A 24,953-nucleotide genomic window follows, 5' to 3' on the forward strand; every position below is an offset into this window, starting at 1 on the left:
ATAACAGGACGACCAAATGTGCACTCGCACATGCCATACCGAGTGCAAAAACACAACTGGGGCCTATGATTACTGAAAGCCTCATGAGAAACTGAAAAACAGCATCGACTGTTGTTTCCAGTTAACTCAATGTACATATATCTTTGACACTTCCAATATCTTTCTAAGCAAGCAGGTACACAAATTTCACTAAGTTTGCATAGACCTACCCAGTGAACTCCAAATCCTTGCAAAATAACATAGCTGTAATGTGCAGATAATGTATGTAAGCTTGAAGCTTAAATGCATTTAATTCATTTGACAAATTCCATAGCAGTCTGAAGGGCTTGCACACAACTTTCACTCACTTACTCACTCCACTTTGCTCCCTCACTCACTCGCACTTTTCTTTATCAGTAGGTAAAAGCTGAGCCTCTTACCTGGGTGCACATTCTCAATGTACCAGACGAGCAGAGAATAGATGAAGGCATCAATTAGCATCATAAAAGCAACGTGGGCCAGACTAAATGTATCGTCTTCAAGGGGTGAAATGCCTATGTTGGCCCACTGCACTCCAACTCCAACTTCCTCATAGAAGGCAAAATATTTGGCACCCAAGCCAAATGCTGTTGTAGAAAGCAAGGACTGCAAAATAATAATAATCATAAAATAATATTAAATAAATAAAGGACAAAGAGTCTCCTCTGTCAAATACACCACAAAAAGAAAATTTACTTTTGCAAGGTTAGGCGAGGGTACAAACAATAGTATTTATAAATGACAACATGAAAAAGAGCAAACATGCAATTCCAATAACTAGGTGACTTGGTAGAAAATGTCTGAACAATTGCTTAGGTGTGTCTAATTTTCTTTTACTGGTTTATGCAGGCAGTAAACACTACATTCAAGGAGAGAGAAAGCTTTTATGTATGTTCCTTTATTCTGCGGGCTTCTGCGTAACTAGCTGCGTTATAGCCAAATGGGGTTGGTTTCGGGTTTGACCCTTGGACCTAGACACTTTTTAACTGCTAAACTTTGTTTTTGAGGTAACCGTGTGGGCTTCTTTATTAGTTTTATTCTGTAGCTGCTCTCATGTCGATGACGATTCCTTCCATTCTTTAACACAACCTGTGCAAGTTACTGTTCTTTACAAGAGAACCGTGGAGGCTCAAGGTGCTCAGCTAGGCCAGATTCTTTACAGATGGAAGCTAACCAGGCACAGTTGAATGCAAAAAAAGCAGTGGGTGTTCCACGCCTGCTATATGAAAGGAACCATAGGCTTGCTACAATGAGTAAGAACAAATGTTTTTTGTATTATTAATGATGTACAGTCGAACCCACTTATAACGATCCCACTTATAACGATTTATCGGTTATAACGACCATATTTGGGTGCACTTACGATTTTCCAATGCTAACCATTGAAGCTGCGTCCACATATAGCGAACATTTTTCAAAGCCTCCTACTTTTACAACTAACACTTCAGACACGGTCGCGGTAAAAATATGGCGCATACGAAGCAAAAAAAAGTTAAAACAGGCCTTCTAAAGCGTGAGAGGGGCGTGTGCCTCGCTCCAGATTACTCGGACTAAGATATCCCTGCTGATCGGCGAGCACCGCACGCAGATTTCGGACGCTGCGAGCGAGGTCGCTCACTTTCCAGCCTTTTCTTCAGTGAGAGAATGGCAGTGAGGAAAAAAAAAAAAAAAAGAGGCAGCATGAAGCCTTGCAGTCAGCTTTCACACTGTAACCTTTCCCAACGCCGTTCTCTGCAGCTACGACCGCCTACGATGAACGAAACAATGCCTTGGAATGCAAGAAGGCATAAATGCAAGAAGTGATAACCTCGATAACTTTCCATCGCATAAAGGTTCACTGCGTCCCTAAACTCGTCAACGCCACAATGTGCCGCAAAAGGTCGTCCGTCTTTTCGGTAACGGCAGAGACCGGTCGATCGGTGATAACGATTTCCGCGCGATTGCGGCGATGCCTTCGCGGATAAGCATCAGAAAAGATCGAAGGCGAGGTGGCGGCTGTCAATGAACGTGCAGTTATGACTTATAGCCGACAACCTTATATCACACTGTCATCTGTAGATGTCTGCTCGGCTGCGCGTGTGGCGTACGCCGTACACTGTGCGGATTGACGGTGGTACGAGCGCGCCATGCAGCTGTTTGCAAGTTCGCCGCTGCCGTCGCGTTGTGCAAGACCGCTTTAAAGTGCACATTGCTTTGTAGAAACGAAAGTAGCTCGCTGTTGTTGAGCGGCACGGGCACCGAGAAACGTCGATGCACTGACAGCGAGCGTATACTGCGTGTTCGACTAGGTGACCACTCAAGTGCGCCGCGCATCGTCATGCAGGGCCGCGAGAGCATAGCGGAGACGTAGAGTGCGTGTTGCTTGCAAAATGCTTGTTTTCGCCGCGTTGAATGAACAGGCTATTCGCCGCACCCGTGCACGGTCCGGAGTGAAACAGGCACGAAGAATGTACAAACTCGCTCATACGGCATACAGCAAGCAGCCCGGCATTGACTCCGCGAGCCGAGTAGGCGATGCGCTGCACGCAACTAGCCAGGGATGATCGGCTCCACGTGGCAGTACTGCGCTTCGGTGATATGGTGTCAGTTCATTACAAAGGCGGTTAATTCACTCGTGAGCACGCAGCGAGCGTCACTTCACGATGCGAAAAGGCTTAGCTTGTCACCGGAGGGGTTGTTAGCACTTTATTAAAGGTGCACAGAAAAAAGAAACGGCTTGGCCGCTGAGTGCACGTTTTTAAAGCCGAGTCCACATACAATGAACTACTGATATAGCGACCACTTTTTGCGACACTTTCGAGTTCGTTATAAGCGGGTTTGACTGTATGCATATTCACATTTATGGAGTGACAGCTTCCATGCATAGCATACATATTATCTAGGCTAACATTAATCTCTGCAAAACTGTGGTTTCAAAGTGCCTTCCTGCGCCTCAATTCCTACTTGCTCATTAACAATCCTTCACAATACTTGATCTGTGCAAACTACTACCCAGCAGGAGTAAGCAGGGTAATACGCCAAATCAACTTTCCTACGCAAACGATGCATCTCCTCCCCGGAGTCATGTCCAATGCTTCATCACATGTTGTCAGAATGCACTCTGATTGTCCCCATAATCACCCTCTGGGTATTCTCTCACTCCTGAGTGCAGAACCATTGGGCACTTCCTTACCACAGCAGAAGCTCCACGGACCTCTAATGTAACACGACAAGTTTGCTCTCACAATTGAACTCGGTGAACTGTACAGTCAGCCCAGTTCAGTTGCTGCACGTGTGTAATTATCTTTGCCTGTAAGCCATGACTGCTATAATCTGGTGTATCTTGAGTTAATAAACATACATTTAATGGCACTCTCACTCAGCAGCCTCCCCTGCACAATGTTGCATCAAATCACAGTGTCCTCGGTACACTGCAAAGTGGAGGATCAGTGTCCATTTTCTAACTGCTGGTCACTATATTTCTTGCTATAAAGCAATACTATAACCAAAAGCACACTGAATTAGCACGTTTTAAATGGCAAGAAGGGAACTGTGCTGCATTAAGGTGAGGTTGCTAGTAATGCAAGTACTTATGTCTTTTACAGTGTCAAGTACAACTTCCCTAATTTATTTTTCATCCCCCTGAGCAAAAGTCCACTTGTTTAGGTAATTACATTTGAACCTGCCTTAAAAAAAGTTTAGTTCCTTTCAGTACACACAGACAGCCTTTTAGTGGTAGAGGGCACAGCCACACTTACATAGCTGTGTGCACAGTAGAAGACACTGACAGTTCTTTGCAATTTGTAAAAATACATTCTTCAGTGCATGCATTCCAGAAAAAATAAATGGTCATCAGACTCACAGCTAGGCTTTTCAACCAAGCAGGTATATTGTTGTGAGCTGCTTCTTCTCTAACAGCTATGTACATGTAGGGCACATAAGTAAGAAAATAGATGATGCCTGCACAGGCTGCTGCAAGCTTGGCCTTGGAGTATAAAACGCTTACTAGAAACCTACAAAGAAAGGAAACAAACTTTCAGGCATTAAAATACTTTCAATTAAAGAAGCACAAGGAGTAGTATGAAATTTTCAAATAGACATTAGTAAAGTTGCAAATTGGGCGAGTTGGTGATAGTTCATGTTTACGTGGGAAGCAGCGCAAATTAGACAAGGCACGAAAAGGAACGAAGAAAGACAGGACGACCGCTGCACTCGCAACTAGTTTATTTCGAAGAAAACATAGTTAATATACATACATGCAGGTGTACCACGTGTGGCCATGACTTACATATTACAACGGTTTTTTCAATGATTTTCCAAAAAAGACACTTCGCTATCACTCAGAACTACGGATGGCTGGCTGATGCAGTCATTTTTTCTTTTTGTGATATGGAAAGCCTCGATCACTTCCCTGGTTAGCTGATCCTTGTGATTGGAAAGTATTATCGTTTCAGAGAACAGCGGCTTGCAACCACAATCCAAGCAATGCCGTCTAATGTGAGAATACGCATTATTTGTTAGTGATCTCTTGTGTTCAGACAGCCTTGTGTTAACGCACCGGCCAGTCTGACCGATGTACATCTTTCTACATGACATAGGCAAACAAACTACTGCTGTCTTACACTCTACCCGGTGCGTTAACACAAGGCTGTCTGAACACAAGAGATCACTAACAAATAATGCGTATTCTCACATTAGACGGCATTGCTTGGATTGTGGTTGCAAGCCGCTGTTCTCTGAAACGATAATACTTTCCAATCACAAGGATCAGCTAACCAGGGAAGTGATCGAGGCTTTCCATATCACAAAAAGAAAAAATGACTGCATCAGCCAGCCATCCGTAGTTCTGAGTGATAGCGAAGTGTCTTTTTTGGAAAATCATTGAAAAAACCGTTGTAATATGTAAGTCATGGCCACACGTGGTACACCTGCATGTATGTATATTAACTATGTTTTCTTCGAAATAAACTAGTTGCGAGTGCAGCAGTCGTCCTGTCTTTCTTCGTTCCTTTTCGTGCCTTGTCTAATTTGCGCTGCTTCCCACATAGACATTAGTATTCGATAGTACATCCTTAAAATAAACTGTAACAGACCACGCGCAAAACTTTGTTTTTTTAATTTTCTGGGAAGCAATCTTGTGTCTCGCAACGTGTAACACTAATCGATAGGAAGGGAAGCAGGAATGTATCAAGTCAATGCTATATCAAGCTCACCAGCTGTCAAACTTACACAAACTGTAGCTTAAAAGACCAGTACTACAGTATCATGTTCAATGCACAAATATCAAAAATGACATTCATTAGGACTGCCATCTTATTTGCACTGCCAGTGGTACCAGTGCATACAAAACATTTCCTAAAAGTGTTGCAATTACAGGGTGTGAATGAGACGAAATTAAAACAGAAAGAAATGCACTAGAAAAATTCTAATTAATATTAACCGTTTGAGGGTCAATGATATAAACACACAGCGTCATGAACAAGCCCCACTGGTCAATGCCTTACATTTATGGCACTGTTTGTACGTTTGAAAAATGTGCCACTTTTTCAACTCATTTTTTACCAAGCAAGTCCAGTCACCCAGTGGAGATGCAAGTTTTCTTAGGCCAGTGAATTGGCTATTGCTCGCACATCTGTGCATGTACAGGTGCGTGATGGTAAGTTTGGTTTTGTCATGAGGGTGGTTTCTGTTTGTTGTGCTTACAAAAAGCTGATGTCTGTACGGTTTCTAATCCCTCAAAGGGTAACCACTTGATACTAGCTCATTTATTACCCACAGGGTTGAGACTTCAGCTGTTCGCAGGCTGGCGCTGGTATGTACAAACAATGCCGCTGCATACGAATGATGCTACTATGCTTGCGTGTTTTCTTCCTGGTAAGTGCATTGGATAAGCCTCTGAGACATATTTATTTCAGCAAAAATACTTTTTTTATTAATAATACATATAAGTTTCTTTTCCATTCTTATTTTAATTATTCATGAATAAGCAAAGCATCTACACATCATGAACCGCGATCGTCGGCTCCTCTCACATGCTTTCACTTACATAAAGAACATACACCGCACTGGCAACGTTATCACCCTTGGACATTATACGGAACGTCACAGCAACGACGGTCACGGCAAAAATGCACCTGGAGTGTCCATATAGTTGCTATAGCAATAAAGCAATGTTTCTTTAAATATACTGGTTAGATGCTGATAGCAGCATTTCCGTGTATGTGGAGAAAGCAGCTGTCTCCTCCTGGTTCTTGTCATGAAGATCACTTTTAATTTTATTGACCTAAACACAGATGAAAATGACATGAGAGGCTGGTATGTTGAAGCTGCATCTTCGATTTTGTGCAAACTAGAAGCACTTAAAAGACACTTTATGGGTGCTTTTCATCATATTGGCCTTGCCCAATTTGATTTAAATTTCTGCAAAGCTGGCAGCAATAATGCACTTAAGCCACTTTGATTCACCTATGAATGCATCCAACTTGATATCCAAGACAATCTTTTTCATTTAATTGCTTCTGAGTTAATTTTGAAAAGTCCTAGATAGCATTGCAACTAAATGGGCACCAGCTAGACTGAGAAGAATATAGTTTGAAAAAAAAATTTTTTTAAAGAAACACACTCACGAAAAGGCAATGTTGGCAATCACGAATATCTCAAGGACTAAGAAAAAGATTAAGGGGTTGCTGTAGGTCAATACGCGTCCGTATTTCAGCAATGCAGTCAAGACAGCTGCTGTTATGGTCATTTGAATGAAGCTCGTGATAAACCAGGCAAGCCAGTGAACTGCATTGTTCAAGCCCATGGTCTTCATCACCTGTAGGGTGAGGAAGAAGCATACAGATGAATAATGTGCACATAAAAGAAGTCCTGTCCAAAATCACTATCAGCACAAAAAACACACGAATGTTTTGTAAAACTAAAAGTGTAGATTCAGAGAACAATCTGGCTTACTTCTTTCAGTCGTTTCTCTTTCTCATAAACAACATTTTGAACTAGCATTGCAACAGAGTACACCCAGGAAATTGCCATGCATAATGGCATCACGTGTTCAATCATAAAGAGGAATCTGAAATACAAAGGGAAATTAGGCCAAGAATAAAAGAATGTAAGCATGCAAGCTTGCTTCAATAACAGAATGTTCATACTGGTCCTGGATGTAGCATGGGTATGGGAACTGGTGAATGTAGGTGCCAGGCTCAGTGACATCTCGACCAGCGTACACATTCACCATTGCACGCTCAAGAATATCCTATAAGTAGACACATACAATAATTAACAGCATGAAGCTTTATAGCTTCAGTGATAAAGCATAAGCCAAGGACAGAAGCTTATATGAAAAGTGAAAAACCTTTCATATGGAAAAGTAAACTATGTCCTTATTTTCTCATGGTCAGAAATGATTTACAGTACTCAGTGACTGAAAAGCGAGTGTATGGCTGGTGGTGCTTGATGTGTTGCTGGAGCGTGCTGATGAAAGTGAGCTGATGAATTATGGTATACAGTGAAGATGAGAGTGATCGTCATGCAGTCTTAAACACACTTGACAACACATGCTGCAAACAGTGAGCGCGAGAGCGGTTCGTGTTCGAGCTCGGCGGTTTAGTGCACATGCGTGCACTCCGTGCGCATGTGCTGAGGCTCGACATGGGCCACTGGCGGCCGCGAAGGCAGCGCTGCTTCTCACCATGCAACTCCTTTTACCTCGTAGGCAGCACAGAACAGAGCGGGGATAGATAATAATATACATACTCTAACTTTGAGGACCAATTATGGCGCGCACGACAGCATCAGACTACGTGACTCCGTGCAGCAAAGTGACCGACTTCACAATCCAGCTTCAAGGCTCTTCCGCTAGGCTGCGCGACATACCGATTTTTGTTACTTTTAAGCACAATTTAAAAATATAAATCCTACTTACAAAGCAAAAAGGATGCTGGAATCTGTCACTATATTTCACGGTCTTTTCATTTCTACCACGATCTAATCACACGTTCTGCCCAGTTGTCGGTCCCTTTAAGGTAATAGCACCACACTACGCACTCAGGAAAACAAAGAGGAACAGGGAGAGAAGGACTGTCTAAGGTTTGTTGAAAAACAAGACAAGATAATGCAAGAAAAAAGCAAACCCTCCCAGCACTTTCGGCCTTGTTAGCCTAATATTTGATCATTTGAAATGCTCATGTAAAATACATCATGCAAAGTGCAAAAAAACATGGTTGATCCCTCTATCATAGGAATCGGTATAACACGAAAGTAAAACATGTCATCACAGACGTAGTTCAGCGTTTGTCGTGCATTGTTTCGCCCCAAGGGCGAAGGAATGAATGCTATAGCAACAAGTTGTAATGTCACGCGAAGAACGGCAAGCAGCTCGAAACTTCCAACGCATTGCTCAAGCAGAAAGGATGCACGGAACGAACATACACAGGATGAGCGTGAACTAACAACTGTCACAGCTCGACAGTTAAAGCGCGCTGGTTAAATACAAAGGAGGACGACGAAACGAACGCACAAGTACATACAGGATGAGCGCGAACTGTCACAGTTGTAACTTATTTGTTTGTGAGCAGCGCGCTCCTTTCGCAAAAGCGGCCGCTGCGGTGAGCGAAATGGCCTTCGTGCTCTCTGTAACTTGAACGCAAACCTGCGGTGAGAGCGCAAGACATACAAGATAAGCGCGTGCGCAGGAGCGACCACGCCCTGTAGAGACACAAGCTCATCTCAACGCGCGGGGGGGGGGGGGGGGGGGGGGGCGATGACATTTAAAGCGCGCTCTTCGAGCCCTTCGCGCCATCTCGCTAGTGATAACGAAAACACGCTGATGTACCCCGATCTCTGAGTACCGAAACTGGCAAATGGTGTATATAAATAGCACGCCGTTAGTATGACGAAGAACGCGCCGTTTGTGGCGGAGTTGTTTCGCGCTGTGCGCTGGGGATCGAGAGGTCGCGAGTTCGATTCCACGTGACGGAACTTTTTCTTCCAGTTTTTTCTTTGCCATATGCTAGTCTTTATATTTTACAACGTCATATCCGTGACGGAAATGCGTCAGTGGAGCCGTGGTGGACCCCGGCATAAAACACTTTCGTGTTAAAATGTGCTTTCGTATCTGCTGTAACATGCACCCAACCAGCTCCTACAGCGAGAGTGGCTGCAGTACAGCCACTTCGCACGTGTGGCACACAAGCACAGTGAAGAAACGAGGGCTTGCAGTGCTCTGCTGGTGTTGCCACAAGAGACAGCGCACAGAACAGATGACACGAAGCAGTCCCGATGCGCCACTAACACTCTTGCCCTCGACGTATCCTACGACATATACCACAATGCGCCAGCTCCCACTCATGAGGACTCGGTGGTGCAACAGCACAGGCAGTGACATGCTTGAGTACCACATTTTAATCCCTGAGTACTGTACGTGACAGTGTCTTGGACGAGACTACCAAAGTGAAATTGGTATTCTCAGCAGCAATGCACTGCAAAGAACATCGTCAAGGTCGACAGCCACACCTTGGTATGCCACACATCACAGCCTCCAGACCTAAGCGCCTGCTGCTCCTGTCACCAGTGCACTGGTGGCAAGACAACCTTCTTCAGCAAGACCGACATGCACAATGCCAGCTCATTCCTTCTTCGTCTTCCTTCACGGCTCGGGTCACATGCCTCAAGAACTTCATGCCTTTCGTGCACGCACTTGTCCTTTCGTGCACGCACTTGTCCTTATTTGACCACACTTGGCTTTCATCGTCATCTTCTCTCCTGCCCCACAATTTTTACTCATGACGTGTCCCAGAAAATGGTAGCCATCATTTTCTAACATGAGTAAAGTGATTGCTGGAATTTTTTTCGGTTCTGGTGAAGATGAATGATGCACTACTGCACTGACTGTTGTTTTCGTTCTGTGTTGGTGTAGGGTATCCATGTTTTCACCGCTTGTAACAACGTAGGAAAGCAAGTCATGTTGGTCTCGTCGATAGCAGTCCAAAATTGCTCATCCACCTCAGTTTCTTTGCTCTTTATGTCGGACAGCAAGCGTTTCCCATACCCAACATGCACACACTTTGCAATATCCGAGCTCTTCCATTACCACTGTGTAAATTGTGGTGCACCCAAAAAGAACTTTATGAGCAAGAGCACTAATCGTCAAATGTTGATCAAATCACCATTTTTTGACCACTTATTGAACGATTTCATCGGTCCGGATACTGGGCCTGTCACTACGCTATCGTAATGCCCCGTTGTGCACCCATATCTGAATTCTCAACACCATTCTCTAGGGCACCTTTACTTCTCTCTTTACTGTACGTACATGAACTAAGCACAACTTGCAATGAAGTTGGGCAGCTGATGATCTTTTTGCACATGAAAACAGAATCACGGCACACACTTTGCAATTGGTAGAGGCAACTACTTTTGCAGACATTGTTGCCTGCAATGACCAAATGACTACCAATGAAATGACTACTCAGCATGTCTGCAGTCAACAAGCAACTACTGCATCAAAATAACTTCAGTGCCTTTGGAAACAATCAATACTAGATGGTGATGCATGCACACAACTTTGTTCTGACCCGTCAATATTCAGTACTATAAGCAAACAGCCCTTACTTTTCAAATATGCCTCATAACTATGCAAATACACAGTATCTTGCTGAAAACATCTCGCTTTTATGTTGCTCCTAACTGTCTACAATTTCTTATTATTACACTGCCAATTAAAACAGTAATCTGCAAGTTATTTTTATCATCATTAACAAAAGGAATTTTCCCAAAAAATTACTAGCAGTTGCTCAGCTTGACTTCAAACAATACCTATTTAATTTTTCAGTTGTGTTCTGATAAAATTATCAATATCTTTCTAAATCTTGGCACATGATAGTTGGGACACACCTGTATACTGTACATGGCAGAGTACTAGGTCAGTATGCACATGCTAACGGTAAATTTGGCTGGTTGCTTTTGAATGTTTCAGAGCACTACGGTAGCATTCTTCACACTGATGTCTGCAGCGACAAAGACATTGCTGGTCGGCGCACGCGCCTGTTTACTACAGAAGGAGGACGTGTTTACTTTTCTGGCTTCTGAATGCTGTGGCAAGGTGCTGTGCATTTTACTATGGCATAATTTATCCTGTTTCAATTTTAACAGGGTCCACATCGTGGTCATACGAGTTTAAAAGCAGTAAGAGCCAGCCAAATGTACTATAAAACACGAGGTACATTTCTGGAGCTGTAACAGCCGTTTTACCTGCAGCCACACGAATCCAAATTGGTAGTATTCATAACCCCAATTGCGAGGGCCTGGAAACCAGAATCGACTACGCATCAGGTTGGTGGTTGGAGTGAATGATGCATTCTGTCTGATGGTGTAAGTCATATGACGTGGCATCGAACCATTGTGGTCCATGTTGAATAAGACACCTGGAGCATGAGATAACCAGCAGTCAAACAGAATTGCAGCAACTGACGACAAGAGCATGGAAAGGCGCTTAATCTTTGCCTTTTAGAGTACAACGCAATAGCGCGATAGCGTTATCAGGCCCAGTTCACATCACCTTTTTTATTCACTTGTTATAGTACTTCACTTCTCGATGGACACCTCAACTGTACTTTAAGGGAAGAAACGTCAGTGTGCGTGACATTGGCCGTTGTAAACACTGCTAGGATGCCTGCTGAAATTACAGTTGTGAAGTACCCACTACTCTTCTGTAAGGCAATATGGGCACCTACAGAGGTGCACACTTTGTCGATGCTGTGGCTGATGATGATGATCAATTATAACTCAGCCCTTTGTAACGGTTTGGCAGCTTTCAACCAACCACTTGTTACTAGGGGTGTGTGAACATTCGAACTTTCGAATATTTTTTGAATAGTGTTTGCTATTCGATTCGATATGCACCGGAATTTTACTATACGAACTATTTGGACATTAGGAAAATAAATATAACGGTTCATAATAACGGAAAATAAACATAACGGCTTATAATAATGGAAAATAAATATAACAACGATAAATCGGCTGCAGCGTGCTTGGTCTTGCGTTTTGGGGCGCCGACGTGCGAAGCTGCTAGCCGCGTCCACCGGTGGTCTGAGCAGTTGCTATGCAACGAGCTTGGCTGGGGGGTCCGCTGCCGATGCATAAAGTGCCCATCCACGATTCCAAGAAGCCAGCGGACAATGCAATTCATTGCTTGCGACGAAGCACATTGCAGCTTCTTGGCTTTCACAAGAAAGCCGCAACTAGCACGAGTTAGGACTAGCCACGACTTCGAGCAGTAAGCTCAGTCGCGGTGTGCGTGGCCACGGTGCCCGATGTTTCAAAGTATGTCATGCTCGATCGTGAGTACAAAGAGTCGCCCAGCAATGGTCTTCGTCACGAGGTCCGAAGTGCTGACAAGCAGAACCTCTAACTGAAGGTCCCACGAGTTGGTCCGACATGCGCGTCTGCGATGTTCGCGACGAGTGCGGCCCATTATCGTAACCTGATGATTGAGGTTCCGCTTGCAGCTGCCAAACTAAAGCGTAATGATATTCTAAGTGATCGTCGACCTGTGAACACAACAAACGAACGTGTCCCTAAGTAGAGCGATTGTCGACAACCATGACCTCACAACGCGCAAGCAGCAGACGACGCTCTCCCGGAGGGAGCATCGGACCAATGGCGAAGTGTGCTGGAGCAACAATGCGGACGCAGCCAATGGGAGACCTCGAACTTTAAACATTTGCATTTTGTACACTTGTTTCTGAATGGAGGACCTAGCTACGGGAAATTTGAAGACGGAGAAATGCCCTTTCCAACGAGCCCAAAATGGCAGTGCCCGGTTGCGTAACTGCGGAGCTATAATTTTTTAGAATATAATGTAGAATATGCTTAGGGACCCTCTGCAATTTTTGTCTGTAATTTCGCTTCGAAGTATTAGAAAAATACTCGAGAAGTATTTGAAAATTATTCTATTCAATTTGCATTAAAACTTTATATTCGAATTCACTTCACACTCAAAATTTTGCTATTTGCACAGCTCTACTTGCTACACATGGTGCGACACCTGGTGTGATTCTACGCTTCTGTTACGTAACATTACACCTGTTAGCGTGACTCCTTGCCAGACATGATGACTGTATTGGGTCTTTTTCCAAAGTAGTTTCAAGCACTGGCATGGCTCTGTGGTATAAATATTTGACTGCCATGCGGACCACCTGGGTTTAATTCAAATTTTTATTCTTTGCATCGATCAGCTTTTTCGCTCACAACTAATGCCACCTACACCACATTTCCTGTGACATGGGCTCTTTCTAACGCTATCGCGTTAAAAAACTCACACAAATGCAGCACAGTAAAGAGGACAGTAGGTTTTATAACCTTCACAAAGTTTGAAGCACACTACACAATATGAAGTAATGATGCTCTGTGCATCACAGCATGCCAATAGGTATCAAAACTGGATATTTAGACTATCCTGGAAGCTCCTATCAGATATGTTGATGTTTTGATTAATTGAACCTTCTGAGTAATAAATGTGTCTGCATTGAACTTCATTTTGCAGTATACTATTGCATATGACCACTTTGCTGAAGGTGCTACCATGTTCCACGAGTCGTTTAACATGCGGCTCTTTGCGAGCCACATCAAAAGTATAATTCTTCTGTCCTCAAAACGAATATATTCAAAAGCGAAATTGCACAATATTTCTAGCCTGAGATTTCATTCTATTATTGCAAATGAATGACTTCAGAATAAATAGATGTTTAATTACAATTTAATTAAATCAATTATTATAAAAACATAAATCAATGTATTATGAGATTATTTTTGTTGCAATAGAATATGAAGTGCCTTCAAATAATGTTGTGTAAATTTGACGCATTTACAGACAGACATGGCCAGAACTCCTAGGTCAAAGTTGTATAAATACACATACAGTGGTGCCCACCAGTGAAACAAAAACAACATGAGTGCAGAGGAGACACAAATTTTTTCTCTCTAAGAAGTGTGGAAGCACCCAGCCTAGCTGTAGACAACTTGTGGCTGAGGGTGCAGTGCAGTGACACAGCATGAATTTCACAATAATCATTCTCCTGTAAAATCATGTTCCCAAAGGTCCATTAATGTCCTTTTATGCATCCACTAACCCGATAAAGGGAGAGAGAGGCAAAATTTATTTAAATGGTGGCTCTGTACATTACTGTCTTTCAACAAATACAGGTTAATCATGCCAGGTTGCTGTCAGTAAATCTAAGTGGATGGAAGCATAGAACTACAAAGTGTTGTTTCCCTGCAATTTATTTCTGCAGTGATGGCCCATATCTTTTCCCTTTAAATTATTGATCTTTGCTCCTACACAAATTCACTGCCTCAATTTCTGCCAGAATGAGAAAAAAAAAAGGACGAAAAGAATAAAACATGGGCTACTTTTGAATTTCACATACAGTACCTGCTGCAAATGTTCAACAAGAAAGGACGCTTGCATCTAACACACAGACAGTGGCATTAATTCACGGAGTATGACACTTGCCTAACTAAAGACCAACATAAACTGGTAAATAGTGCTGGCCACTGTGCTAAATTCTCTAGTTTTCCGCACAGGTAGAGCCAATATTGCGTACTTGCAAGTATGGTGACATTGTCAAAGTAGGCCCTGTTCTTGAAGTAGGCCATGAGGTCTTCCTCCGAACTGAAGCCCCTGAATATATTGAGGCTTAGGCCCGACATCAGTGCAATCCAGGAGCAAGCTGCATTGTCAATCACATCGAGCCGATGCAGGAATGCCTCTTTGTCCTCAATGACTGAGGCAGCGTTACCACGGGCAAATTCACGCAGCGCCTGGCTATGAGCCACATCTAACACCAGTGGATAGTGCCGCAGGTTATCCCTCATCTAGAAGAAAAAGGAAAAACAAGCACGTTGTTTTAAAACTGTCATATTTGTGCCACATACTATATTTGTGGCTGCCAAAATAAAGCTAAAGACTGGTTCCTGCAAATGCTTATGCAGCAGCAATATAAAACAATGCAGGTACAGAAAGAAGTAGGCAGATGAGATACTAACTCGCAAGTAACAACTTATTGAAAATGTGTAGTTATAGAGAAAGAGTAATCACCTTAATAATCTAACAAACTTAAACAAAAAGAGCCAACATTTTTATCTAAACTACAAGAATTATTCCCAATTATCAGATGCATTAATTGAGAAAAATTTCCCCACAACACAACTTGCACATTTATTCATCAATATTAAGGATTCAAAAATACGTAACTACTTTGTGAAGCTGTTTTCTAATGAAAGTAAAATGTTCAGACAACGCAAAACACGTAGTTTGAAAGGACGCACGAAACAGTAGATTTCTAGCAATTTTTTTTTGCATTTGGTTTTCCACCAGTTGAGAAATTCAAATAGCCTTCACATGCTCAAAAATTTTTTTTCCGCTCAAAATATTGCGCTGAAGACAAGAGGCAGATGGAATGAATATTTACAAGGGTATGCCAGTAGACAAACAAGATGGCTGACAAGCCACAAACGCAAGCATTTTACACACACTCGTTGTCTTCATCACTTTTGAGAGCAGTGCACCAATCCATGTTTGTATTGCTCCATAACAATACTTTTGGAAAACATTGTGCTGCTAATGCTTATATGCATGATTTTGTTTGAATCTTTTTAGAAAAATAGACATCGGTCAAGCACCACAGCTGGGACAGATGGCATGGAATAACCCTTCTATAGGTCATGCAATGTCTCAACACATTGCTTTCAGACTTCTATAGTGGCTTACGTAGAAAACAGTAATGTAGAGATTAACTACACAGTGATCCGTATTTTATTACAAAGGCACTCCACACAAAAACAAAAAAAAATGCCGAAAGAAGACAACAGCCTCCCTCACATGTTTCAGCATGGCCAATGAATAGTCACTGCTATTTTGTGCCAGGTAGTCTCTTATGTCTCGGGAAATGTTGAGCATCTTCTTGGCATATTGAGTCACTGTGTCCAACAGCCTGAATGTTTCATTTGCCTAAAAAGAGATTAAAAGAGCATGGCTTCACTTACCTTAAAAAGCATAGCTTCACACACAAGTAATACAGGGACTCAAAAGCACAGGGGTCAGAGCTTAAGTCTCTTGTTAGACTGATTACCAATGCCAAATAGTGGTTCATTGAACACTGAGAAGTCTCAGAAATGATGGTTGCAAGTTTAATTTGTAGCAAGGTCTGTGAAACATAAGCCTGTAGTGAGAAAGCATTAGGCAGTTAACGAGCTCAGGGCTTAGGAAGCTTCCAGAGTGCTTCAATATGCTACTCAAGCTTGGGAGAAAGAAGCACAATATGGGCAGAGAGGTAGTCCCAGAGGCTGCAAAAAATGTAATGGCATGCTAGCCATGTCAGCGATATTTCCGCAAGAGTTCCCAGAGACTGAACTTCGGTGCTAATGAGCTTACGCAGTCAATGATCTAACTTAGGCATTAACGATCTTGTGCATTCCTTGTCACCCATTGGCCATCCTTATTTCTTGTGCTATGCGAACTGCTTCCATTGAGAGCCACGGAGTTTTATCTCCCTTTTCCTTTCTATAAATGTGTTTAACCCTTTGCAGCACGCATTATGATGAACTGTCTATAAATGTGTGAAATATAAATAATTTGATGCCAAGTTTCTGGAGACCAAATTTAAAGCAAGTGGAAGTGTTAGAATAAATTAGAGTGTATTTACAGCACTTAATTATAATTACACCAGAAATAATTATCTAATTATGTACAGACAGTCATGCTGTATTTCTTCATAAACAGAATTCTACAACCCACTCAAATTACATGTGATAGTTATCTTCTGGCAGTGAACATTCCTAAAAAGGTAAAAAAAAATTTTTTTTGAAATTCTTGCTGAAATGCCCGACATCCAAAGTGTCGTTAAACATGGTACTGCCTCAACCAATGGGACAGTGTGTAGCAAATTATTTCAACCAGAAGTGATATAAAAAGCTTTAGGCAGCAAGAAGGCTCAATTTATCATTAGCTCAGTGTTTGTGGTCTCTTCGTGACAATAGTGCACAGAAACTGCAAAAGTAAATTGTGTCTTCAAATGAGGATGCCATGTCATAAAAGCGTTAATGGCTTCTTCAGTGACAATATTTTTGATATCATTCCAAAGCTCATCTGTCACCCAGTCAACAAGCTGCAGTGATAATAAAGCTGTGGTCGAGAGGACAACTAGTGGTAACCACTAGAGCCTTAGAAAAATCAAACACACCGCGTATGTATGCACAATGTACGCACATGGCACTTAGTAAAACTTCTTTTTCATATTCTCACTCTCCAAAGTGGCAAGCAGGCCTAACATGATGGTGGACCTGACATGAGTAAATATAGTATTTAAAATGCTAAGACAGCAGCACAAATTTGGCATGCACACATGCTTTATGCTTTTTGGAGAATGTACTGTGTGCAGCATGTTAAAATAATTATGCACAAAACTTAACCAAATATCATTATTTCACTTTTATCATTCTTGACTTAAGGGTCAGCAATGATATAGCAAAATTAACAACAGCCATATCCTATGGAAGTTCATCTTGTTTCGTTTTTGGCTTGCCTTATGACATATTCATCATTAACTTTGTCACTCAGTGCTAATCATAGTACATGTCGTTTTCTGGTTGCCTTGGAACACAATGCAATCCATTTTTACCAACAATGAATCATATAGGCCCTACCAAACAGCATTTAAATCTATGACACCATGGCAGCCTGGTGTGAGGATGTCAGGGTGGCACTGCCACCCGTTTATTATTATTTTCTTTCAGGTTCACTGGCTTATGAAAGTGTCTTCTCAATGCAATGAGCGATGCTTGTGGTATTATGGAAAGTAACTTACCAATAGAAATTAAAGGATTTTTTTCTTGTTGTTTTAAACATTCTGCACAATAAGAATGCACACAGAAAAGAAAACTCATACTTGCCTTGTGAACAATTAAATTAGCAGCAGTATTGTTCGGTGTGTAAAGTACTTTGGGGTTGCTGTAGAGTACGTGGACCAGAATTCCAATCTGCTCCTTCTGGTATTCTGAAATGCCAATATCTGGAACATAGTAAATCCACAATTTACTGCACTGAGCAAGCTTGTCAGATGTGCTTAATCAAGATTACCAAAACTTACCAAGATGCACAGAATTACGGCTGAGCCTAAGCCATGCTGTTCTGACTTTGGAATAAGGATCTGTATCTAAGCTAGTTTATAAGGCAATTTCTATGAGCAAGTACAATGCAACAGACAGATAGGACTCTGTATGTCCATCTTCTAATGTCCTGTCTGTTGTGCTATGTTTAAAGATCTTACTTTGAGACTTTGCATGCAAGATGAGGATAAACTGTAGATAGCGACATTCTTCTAACATTTTGTCCTAAGGTGATCCTTTCTTTTCATCAAAACTTATGTACTCATTTCCTTTTTCATGCCTTTAGACTACTCCTTGTCATAAAAGCAAAAATTTAATGAGACAAATAAAAGAGCTATACACGTATTACTTAATTATTTATTAATCTCTATGAATCCTGGCAACAAAGATTCAATAAATATTTCTAACATACTGAGATTGATGTCTTCATCATCACTGGACATGCTCGCTTCTGATTTTTCAACTTTTCCACAGACCATGCGCTGCATTCCAAGCCAAATTCTCAAAAGGCCATACTGTGGCTTTGTCCTCTTGACCTGTCACAGCACACAAGATCACTCAGAACCAGTCGTCAAGATCAGGAAAAGGTAAACAAAAACCAACACTGCTATATTCACAAATTTAAAGGTATTTTTGCTCAGTAAATGTTCACATCAAGCACTCTGCTTGATAAAAGAATGTGGCATAGTGACCACAAGCATGCACAGCTGTTGCCATTGGGGGAAAGACAAACTATCTAGCAGTGTTCCTCCACCCTTGCCTATCCATGCACCTTTCCATACTTAAACAGCTAAAGTATCTTCCAATGTCGCCCCTCTACCTCTAAGCAACTTTCCATGATTAAACAGCTGTACTTTAGGCCTTTCCTCAACCCTTCCCTGAAATGCCATTCCTAGTGGGAATGTATCAACTGCTTGTGCGATGAAACTTTTTTTTACCAGAACTCACTTACAGCTTTATCCGGACCCCAACATTAAAATGAATACCAAGGCTTGGGGGGTAGGTGAGGATGCTATATCAGCTTCTCCAGAAATACCTTGTTAATGCTCTGCTCTTACACTACGACTCCAAAAATGAAAACAATAACCTGTGGCAGCATGTGCCACATAGCTGCCTCCAGTATCATTTTTAATTACCGAAACTGGTGAGTAAAATTAGGTTTGCACTCTCCACCACCAAACAGGTCAACAGTGCCGCGGTCCCCCAGCCTACCCTGTGAGCCCGCACAAGATGGTGACAAAAATGTTGAACAGGATTTGCAAATAATGTGTGCCCCTGTAAAAATTAATAGCCACATCTCATAATATTGATAGTGTTCAGTGATATGATTTAAGGCACCAAATATAGCTGTAAAGGCAAATATAGCTGTAAAAAGTAACCCATTCACTTAAAAGGAAACAAAATATGACAAGTGAATGCAAATCATCCCACATTTTTAACACATTTTAACGCTATTTCACAATGCCAATATTGAAAATTGATGTCACCTGGTCCAGAATTTGACGGCTGTTTGAAGAAGTGCTCTCATCCTCCAAGATGGTAGCGTTATGAGGCAAAGTGGAGTTTGTGTCATTGAGATTGTGGCATGCATCTTGAGGCAATTCCAAAGCCAGCTCCGATATTTCTTGCACAGCAGTTTCAAAGAGATTAAACCTGTGTAACTGTTAAAAAAAATGCACTTTCAGGAAGCAGTGGATAACATTTCCTCCTGGACATTAACAGGTCTTTCCTATTCCTGCCTTTTCCCTGCTAGCATTTTTTACTTTGTTCCATGTGTCATACCACAATATTTGTCAGCCAAATGACACTGCACAAGGTAGACAGCTTCTTTAGCATGTCAAAGGCAGTATTGCCACCACGAAGTTCAAAGTGAAGAGAGATGGCTACAGCAGTAATATGATTAACTGGGTCCTGATACAATGATTACTGCAGCCCTCAATAACCATGGCTTTTACTTTATGTTACTGCCATTGTTGTCAGCACTAAACATTTCTAAATTGCATGTTCTCAATTTCATTATACATGCGCCACCTTTTCTTGTTCAAGTTCTAAGTTATGATACAATAAATTTTTGGTAATGTAGTATTGTATGCAGGTAACATCATCTAACCAGGTTCTAGTTATAGGTCTTGTGACTCTACTTATCACATGTTGTGCTGCATTGGCATTCCATTAACCCTTTGTGGGGCAATGGGACTCATGTCCCACTTTTTTCTTCACAATAATCTAATTTTTTAGAATAAAACCACTGAATCGATTGCTTTCAGACTTTTAGTGCGACCACGTGGATGTTCTAGAAAGCGGTTTTGGTAATTGTTTTTATGGTAGTATTTGCAAGGTGCCAGCCTTTGGAACCTGTGTTCCAAATGAACCATTCTGCTTGCACGCGCTGTATCATTTTTTCATGAGATTTTGGCGCGCTATCCGCCAGATTCAGCATGAGTGGTAAGCTTGAAAAGTTTATTTCATACTCACGAGTTCCTGAATGTGCTATTATAGTAGTTTTATTCGCTTCTACCCATGCAGCTTCCTAAAAAATTTGTGCAATACAAAGTTGACAACCTTTCAATGATATATTTCCGAAAGCGTAGCCAGTCTGACATTGTGTGCAACTGATTGCAATATCCAGTTTTCATTCTGCTTCACGCAGGGAAGTCCCTTCCAGTGGAGGAAGCAGTTGAGCTTCCTCCACCGACAAAAATTAGACTGTCGCAGGCATGCCCATTACCCACATCTGCTGCTCGAGTGCCGTTAGCAAGTGGATGTACAACGGATATGTAGTTTAGTTCTTTTTTGTGATAGAGAGTAGGTATTTGTAGGCTCTGTCCTTTGTGGTTTGTAAGGCAGTAGCAAGTTCGCATCAAAAAATAAAAGTACTTTTTTTTTGTCTGAAACAACTGTCTCTCAGTGTCAGTGGGACACATATGTCCCACTTTTTTCTCGAAAACCCTTTGATAGAGAGCTCAAATTTTGTACATATTATAAGAAGCTGATAGAAATGACAATGCCGCCTTCAATAGGTAGCGTGTGTTGTTCGTAACATTATGCCCCATAAAGCGTTAAGTGGCAATGGCTGAAGGGAAAGACAGCATCAGGTATGGTGCTACGATTGAACTCTAGAGAAAGAAGTGAGCCCTGCCAGCAAACGTTCATTAGCATGTGATAAATATCTAAAGATATTATGCAGTGTAGCATACAATTGTGCAAAAGCAGCTTTTATTAGTATTTTGCAAAGCACATAATAAATATAGAAGGGAAACATAATTATGTTTTAATTAGTAGGTACGTGACAGCTGTACATGTTCTAAAGAGGATAGGCTGCAGTGCAGGGTCCACAGAAATAAGTCTGCACGAACATGTTCGTTCTGCTCAGAGTGATTCCTCAAAATGTTAAGACTCTAAAAAAAAAATATAAAGTGGAGTATTACAGCGAGTCACTAGCAATAATGAACAATGATGTGAGCAGCTTTTAAGGCCAAGTGGTGACTGACAATGAAACCTGGCTCTACCACAAATACCATAAGAGCAAGCAAGAGACCATAGCCCAAAAGAACTGAACTTCCCCTCCACTGGTAGAATTCAACACAATCTTTCTGGGGTATGAAGACTCTTGAGGGATAAAGATTATGTACAGTGCATCAATTACCCATCCCCCAAAATAACTGTAATAGTGCCTGTAATGCCCAAGTGCTGTGTCTGCAATGTGAAGCCATTTAGGGGGGACATGGCATGTGGAGATATTTTGCTGTATTTTATGTCCAAACCTGGTGAAACTAAATACTGTAGACTTGTTTAGTTTTTCATACTGATTTCAAATATGCAATCATTTTTCTTGAAGGTCAACTAGTTTACGAAATACACAAAGCTGCCCCTCCAGTTTCCAAAGACAGTAGGAAAACTTCAGTTCAGTAGAAAGTGAACATTGTAAACAATATTATAAACATTAATACCTTGATTAGGGTGAGTCAGTCCATCTTTATTATCAGATATAGCTAGATACTGTAATATGGAACAAGTGCAATGCTGCAAACAGTTTTCGAATCAAATCATAACTAGTCATTCTGGAATTGATCAAAATTGAATATATATACCATGCCTACCATAAAGAAAAAACAAAACCAAGTTTTAAAAATGTATGAGCATAAAATGAAAATTCTGCTCTCAGCACTTTGTGATACACAGCCTGGGCTATATGTTTAAGAAATATTTACAGCTCTAACTGTTATAGATTATGAGATATTACTCTGACAAACTAAATAAGTTACCCAAAAACATTTCAGATTCAGCTCGTACTCATTGCATGGATCTAAACTGCAGATGAAATGCTAATCTCATAAGACTTCAGTTAAGCTTTACATGTGAAATAATAGCAGTAGATTCCAATAATGTAACAAAAGAAGTTTTTCTTTAACAATTCTTTGGTCTCCACAAGCCTGATGCATGTTCCTACACAAACATGCATCAGCCCACATACCTCATGTCCATGCATATGACATTTCAAAAGAGAAACAGAGGTTTTCAGCTCTTAATACTCACTTTATTCTCCAGATCTCACTTTGAGACAGCGAGAGTGAGTGAGTGTGTGCACATATATGAGTGTGTGTGTGTATGCACGTGCTTAGTGAAGTAGCGAGTTTACATGTGTGTCTAACAAATAAAGAACCATCTTCAAGAGTCCTTTTTTTCTGAATGATAAAGAACTTAACATGGGGTAACTGAAGACTATTTTCAAGGATGCAACAATTGTTATCTTTTAATCCTACATCTCAGAACCAACTGGTACCTGAAATGAGCCGATACTCAAAGTGCGATGAATTTAAAAATTGAATTGAACTGTGTTGTTTACACACTTCCCACTACAACATCAAGCTTATTAATTGACTGAACGCACGTCATAACAAAGATGGAGAATAGATTTTGTGCAATCAGTTGCACTTTTCTTTTTTTAAAAAAAACGATAGTCTTTCTTGGGATACTTCAACACAGAAATTTTGGACTGTCTGTCTGTCTGCCTGCCTGTCTGTCTGTCTGTCTGTCTGTCTGTCTGTCTGTCTGTCTGTCTGTCACTTGATTCAGCCACCTGGCCAAAGTTTAAGCACTTGCTGGATGCCCAGCCATCTTGAACTGGTAGTTGAGTTCATAGTTGTGAACATTGTCAATCAAAAAGCAAATATTGCGCATATCTGAGGCGCAACATCAATACATAAGTATTAGGTGGTGTGTTCCTTTACTAGAAAATACATAGATACGTAATTCTAAAGACCCTAGTATTTCTTAGGCTGTGCTGAAAATGCTAGTGTTTCTTAGGCTGCGCTGAAAATGTGACGCTATGAGCCAGATGCAGCGATTCAACACAGAGGAGGAGGAGTCGTGTAATATGGCTGGCAGAAGACTAGCGTCTTTCGACGACATTTGCAGCGAAGCACGCAGATATTTTTACCTCAGTGTTTCTTCCTGAATGTCTCATGCACAGCACTTTTACATTTCAATGGATCTGTTAAAGGGCAATACTACTCTACACACTTCTATTTTCTAATGTTTTTTGTGAAATGGTTGGAGTGCTACTTTATAGAAAAGAGATCAAAGGTTTGATTCCAACTGAGGTGTTTTTGTTTGTTCAATCTTTCCAATAATAGAAAGTCCACTGTGCAGTAGTCGCCAATGTGTGTTATAACTGACCGTTATGAAGTTATTTACTCCTGTACAATTCTTGATGTAATGCAAGTTAACGAAAACTTACACTGGAAAAACTTACTTTCTATGGAAGTGGCTGCTGAAACAAGTTAAAATTGATTGCATTTAGTGGTGAAACACAAGACACATGGGTACAACTATATGTTGTGACTTCAGGCACATGTCCTGCTGAATTAGGTGTCTGGCAAAATTCATGCTCTGATTCCTGCAATTCTTTGCAGTGAGCTAGCATAGCCCATGTGGTTTGGAACAGAATGACACAACTGGCACAGAATCTCCACACCTGGTGGGCATTCATAAATTTCAATCAAAAGAACCATTTCATGAGGCAACAACATTAACATAAATGTACAATTTCTTGCTTCAATCTACCAAAGCCTCTCAAAATTTGTATATTAACCTATAGTAAGCACTATTCAAGTTAGCAGAGGAAAAGAGCAAAATCCAAACTAAGCATTTATGCACTTACATCATCTGCAAGCTTTTCCATTCTTTTGTGGGCCACGGACAAGTTCCAATGGTCAAGAGCAAGCTGTCAAAGAGAGTAAACATGTCACACCATAAAATGACTGTGCACCAGGGCAAAGGTCCACATGTGACGAATTACTACAAACTAGGCAGCAGAATATATGGAAATACTTAGTAGGCTAGCCGCTCAAACTACACTAATAAGTTAGGCTTTGAATGCAGTAAACCTTCTATAACAGAACACGTTATACCTAATTGACTGATAATTGAAGTGTGATTTCCCCACTAAAGCCTGTGTATGCTTAAAACAATAGTACCAGTAGACAAGACAACCTCGATCAGGTGGCACTGCAGTGCCTTGCCAATAGCACCTCCTCGTACATGGTGCTTCGTCAGCATTTTGCTTACATTACAGCTGCATGCACTCTACCTCGCTGCTCATGGTGCTCATGCTTTAGGGCTGCGCATATGCTCTCTCCCTCTCTTGTACCCGTGCCCACACTCTCTATCACTGTCTGTTCTCTCACTTTTCCTTGCCTGTGGTGCTGGTGCTGTCTAAAGGCAGCACACATGCTCTTTCATTACTTATGGTTAGAGACCGGATTTTAGGCAAATGCCTATTTTGTTCC

At 41.4% G+C, this 24,953-nt stretch overlaps 1 protein-coding gene and 1 long non-coding RNA gene across 3 annotated transcripts in view; one reads left to right on the top strand and one right to left on the bottom strand.

Annotated features, from left to right (window-relative positions):
* Window positions 1–6,060, top strand: part of LOC119402044 (uncharacterized) — a 32,449-nt gene extending 26,389 nt beyond the window's left edge. Inside the window, exons 3-4 of the long non-coding RNA XR_007416824.1 lie at window positions 1,181–1,271; window positions 5,776–6,060. This is a non-coding gene — a long non-coding RNA (uncharacterized LOC119402044). The remainder of the gene's footprint in view (window positions 1–1,180; window positions 1,272–5,775) is intronic.
* The window catches only part of LOC119402036 (ATP-binding cassette sub-family A member 2), a 184,378-nt gene that overhangs the window by 115,698 nt on the left and 43,727 nt on the right, over window positions 1–24,953 (bottom strand). For both annotated transcript variants that reach the window (XM_049417659.1, XM_037669109.2), the window contains 12 exons: window positions 24,326–24,388; window positions 19,650–19,823; window positions 18,575–18,698; window positions 17,947–18,065; window positions 15,878–16,006; window positions 14,601–14,871; window positions 11,245–11,417; window positions 7,146–7,249; window positions 6,952–7,066; window positions 6,624–6,814; window positions 3,860–4,010; window positions 420–624 (listed from right to left, as the gene is read on the bottom strand). In XM_049417659.1, coding sequence (XP_049273616.1) covers window positions 420–624; window positions 3,860–4,010; window positions 6,624–6,814; window positions 6,952–7,066; window positions 7,146–7,249; window positions 11,245–11,417; window positions 14,601–14,871; window positions 15,878–16,006; window positions 17,947–18,065; window positions 18,575–18,698; window positions 19,650–19,823; window positions 24,326–24,388 — 1,819 coding nt within the window. The remainder of the gene's footprint in view (window positions 1–419; window positions 625–3,859; window positions 4,011–6,623; window positions 6,815–6,951; window positions 7,067–7,145; window positions 7,250–11,244; window positions 11,418–14,600; window positions 14,872–15,877; window positions 16,007–17,946; window positions 18,066–18,574; window positions 18,699–19,649; window positions 19,824–24,325; window positions 24,389–24,953) is intronic.

This window comes from Rhipicephalus sanguineus, chromosome 1 (genome assembly GCF_013339695.2).
Source record: "Rhipicephalus sanguineus isolate Rsan-2018 chromosome 1, BIME_Rsan_1.4, whole genome shotgun sequence".
Lineage (NCBI taxonomy): Eukaryota > Metazoa > Arthropoda > Arachnida > Ixodida > Ixodidae > Rhipicephalus > Rhipicephalus sanguineus.